We start from the raw sequence: 2,667 nt of genomic DNA on the forward strand, positions 1-2,667 counted from the left end.
CACCCCACCCCCATCATTGCGCTGCCCCTCCTTTTGTCCCCAGGGAATCTGCTGTGGAGGGAATCCCCCTCCCTCCCAGGCCTCCCCACTCTTTGCTGACTTCCCTGATCCTCCCACCAAGTCTCTGCCTTTCATTCAGCCTCCCCAAAACCCCTGCTCACCAAGCACTCGAAGCCAGATATCCACACTCCTGCTGCCCTGTGGGAACGTCACGAACAGGCAGGTGTAGTTGCCTTCATCCTCCACGCGCAACCCGAACATCCTCAATGAGGCATCCCGCAGCTCTGTGCCCAGTCTGGCGGCCACGAATTCCAGCCGTTTGGGCTCCGAATAGTTGGGGCCCTGCGTTTGGTGGAAGACTGCCATGCTGCCGGATTCACCATGCCGCGACCAAGTCAGCTGTGACACGTGCGTCTCCTCCATGCCGGGCACCTGTAGGTAGCAGGGCAGCGTCACGGAGTCGCCCAAGAAGCTGGGCACCTGGGTGGGCGCCTGCACGACGACATCCCCTGCGGAGAACCGAAGAGAAGGTGTGAGACCCGGGGCGTTCCTGGGCTAGATAGGGAGGGGCTCCGGGAGCCCGGGCACCTGGGCGTGCGATTGCACGCCGGGGCCCTGGAGCCCTGGTGGATGGTGGGGTGTGGGGGGAGGGGGGACTGGGGCACTAGTTGGGGTCGAGGCAGGCGAGGAGGGTAAGGGCGTCCAGGATGGTCTGCAACTTGGCCGTGCTCCTTCACTTTGGCTGTTTATTACCATATTTCTTCTATTATTACCGTATTTCCCTCAATCTCAACATCACTGATTTAAAAAATTGTGGTAAATATTGTGGTTAAAAAAATAAATTTACCATTTAAGCCATTTAAAGCATACAGTTCAGTGGCATTATGTACATTTCACGATGTTGTGCAACTGTCACCATTATACAGCTCCAGAACTTTTTCTTTTCTTTTTTTTGAGACGGAGTCTCGCTCTGTCGCCCAGGTGGAGTGCAGTGGCACGATCTCTGCTCATTGCAAGCTCTGCCTCTGGGGCTCAAGCGGTTCTCCTGCCTCAGCTTTCCGCGTAGCTGGATGACAGGCTCCCACCACCACACCCGGCTAATTTTTTAATTTTTTTTTTTAGCAGAGATGGGGTTTCACCATGTTGGCCAGGCTGGTCTTGAACTCCTGGCCTCAAGTGATCCTCCTGCCTCAGCCTCCCAAAGTGCTGGGATTACAGGTGTGAGCCACCGCACCTGGTCCAGAACTTTTTCATCACACCGGTATCTTAGCTTTCACATACCATGACTGTCATTATTTATAGCACAATTGCCATTAGGGGTTAGAATACCCCCAATGTAGAAAATGGGGAGAAATCCTGGGTCTTCAAATCCATGAAAGGAGTATTATTACTCTGGGTGGATCCTGGTCGGAAGAATGTGGGGGATCGTGGCACAAGAGGAAGGTAATTATAGTGAGGCTTCATGTCGGTTACTTAACCTGTCTGATTCTTTTTCCTAGTTTGTAAAATGAGACTTAGAACAGTGCACACTCACAGGGTGCTGACACAGATCAGGGGCTATTCTGGGTGCTTCACATATATTTTGGCATTTAATCCTCAAGTAGCCCCCTGAGGCAAGCACTACTGTTAACATAATTTTACAGACAGGGAAACTGACACAGAGTATAACGTCCTCCAAGTCATACAGAGGTTTAGTGGCAGAGGTAGGATCTGAACTTGGGTGGTCAGAGACTGACCTCTAATCCCCCAGGTCCTATATAAAAATCTTTCTGCCAAGGGCCCTAGCACATAGTAGGTCTTCAACATGTGTCAGCGCTTATTGACACTAATAAACATAGTCCTATGCATTCTTTTTTATTTTTTTATTATTTTTATTTATATATTTTTTTGTGTGTGCGGTATTTATTTCAAATGTTTGTTAAAACAGCACTGTTGGCCGGGCGCGGTGGCTCAAGCCTGTAATCCCAGCACTTTGGGAGGCCGAGGCGGGCGGATCACGAGGTCAGGAGATCGAGACCATCCTGGCTAACACGGTGAAACCCCGTCTCTACTAAAAAATACAAAAAAAATTAGCCGGGCGAGGTGGCGGGCGCCTGTAGTCCCAGCTACTTGGGAGGCTGAGGCAGGAGAATGGCGTCAACCCGGGAGGCGGAGCTTGCAGTGAGCTGAGATCCGGCCACTGCACTCCAGCCTGGGCTACAGAGCGAGACTCCGTCTCAGAAAAAAAAAAAAAAAAAAAAAACCAGCACTGTTATTTCTCAGGACAAGATCAAAGATCACCCCCCGCAGAAGCTTGGGAACTATGTACAGAACTTTATAGAACAAAGGCAATACTTTAGCTTAAGCCTGTCTGCTGACCAGAGAATGGAATTCTGCCTGGACTCAAGGAACAAAAGGAAACTAGGCAGGGAGAGGGAAGAAAAGTGCCCATCTGAATCAAACTTCAGCTGCCATCAGGGCACATCTTCTGGTGGTCACAGATTGTAGGCTGTTTTTTGGAAGATTTGGGTTCAGCACAGGATTCCATTTGTCTACTTGGCTATACCCCCGGCTGAGATGCCATGAGGTCGATGTCACTCAAGTTCCTGGCCAGCCAAACTCCGGCAGCAAAGAGTCCCAAATTTAGTATCAAGTTCCTCCAGAAGTCATTCCTATCAGTGGCAAAGC

At 50.6% G+C, this 2,667-nt stretch overlaps 1 protein-coding gene across 1 annotated transcript in view; it reads right to left on the reverse strand.

Annotated features, from left to right (window-relative positions):
• The window catches only part of PVR (poliovirus receptor), a 20,168-nt gene that overhangs the window by 14,297 nt on the left and 3,204 nt on the right, over window positions 1-2,667 (reverse strand). The window contains exon 2 of the mRNA XM_011963165.1: window positions 162-509. Coding sequence (XP_011818555.1) covers window positions 162-509 — 348 coding nt within the window. The remainder of the gene's footprint in view (window positions 1-161; window positions 510-2,667) is intronic.

This window comes from Colobus angolensis, unplaced genomic scaffold (genome assembly GCF_000951035.1).
Source record: "Colobus angolensis palliatus isolate OR3802 unplaced genomic scaffold, Cang.pa_1.0 Scaffold60, whole genome shotgun sequence".
NCBI classification, from domain to species: domain Eukaryota; kingdom Metazoa; phylum Chordata; class Mammalia; order Primates; family Cercopithecidae; genus Colobus; species Colobus angolensis.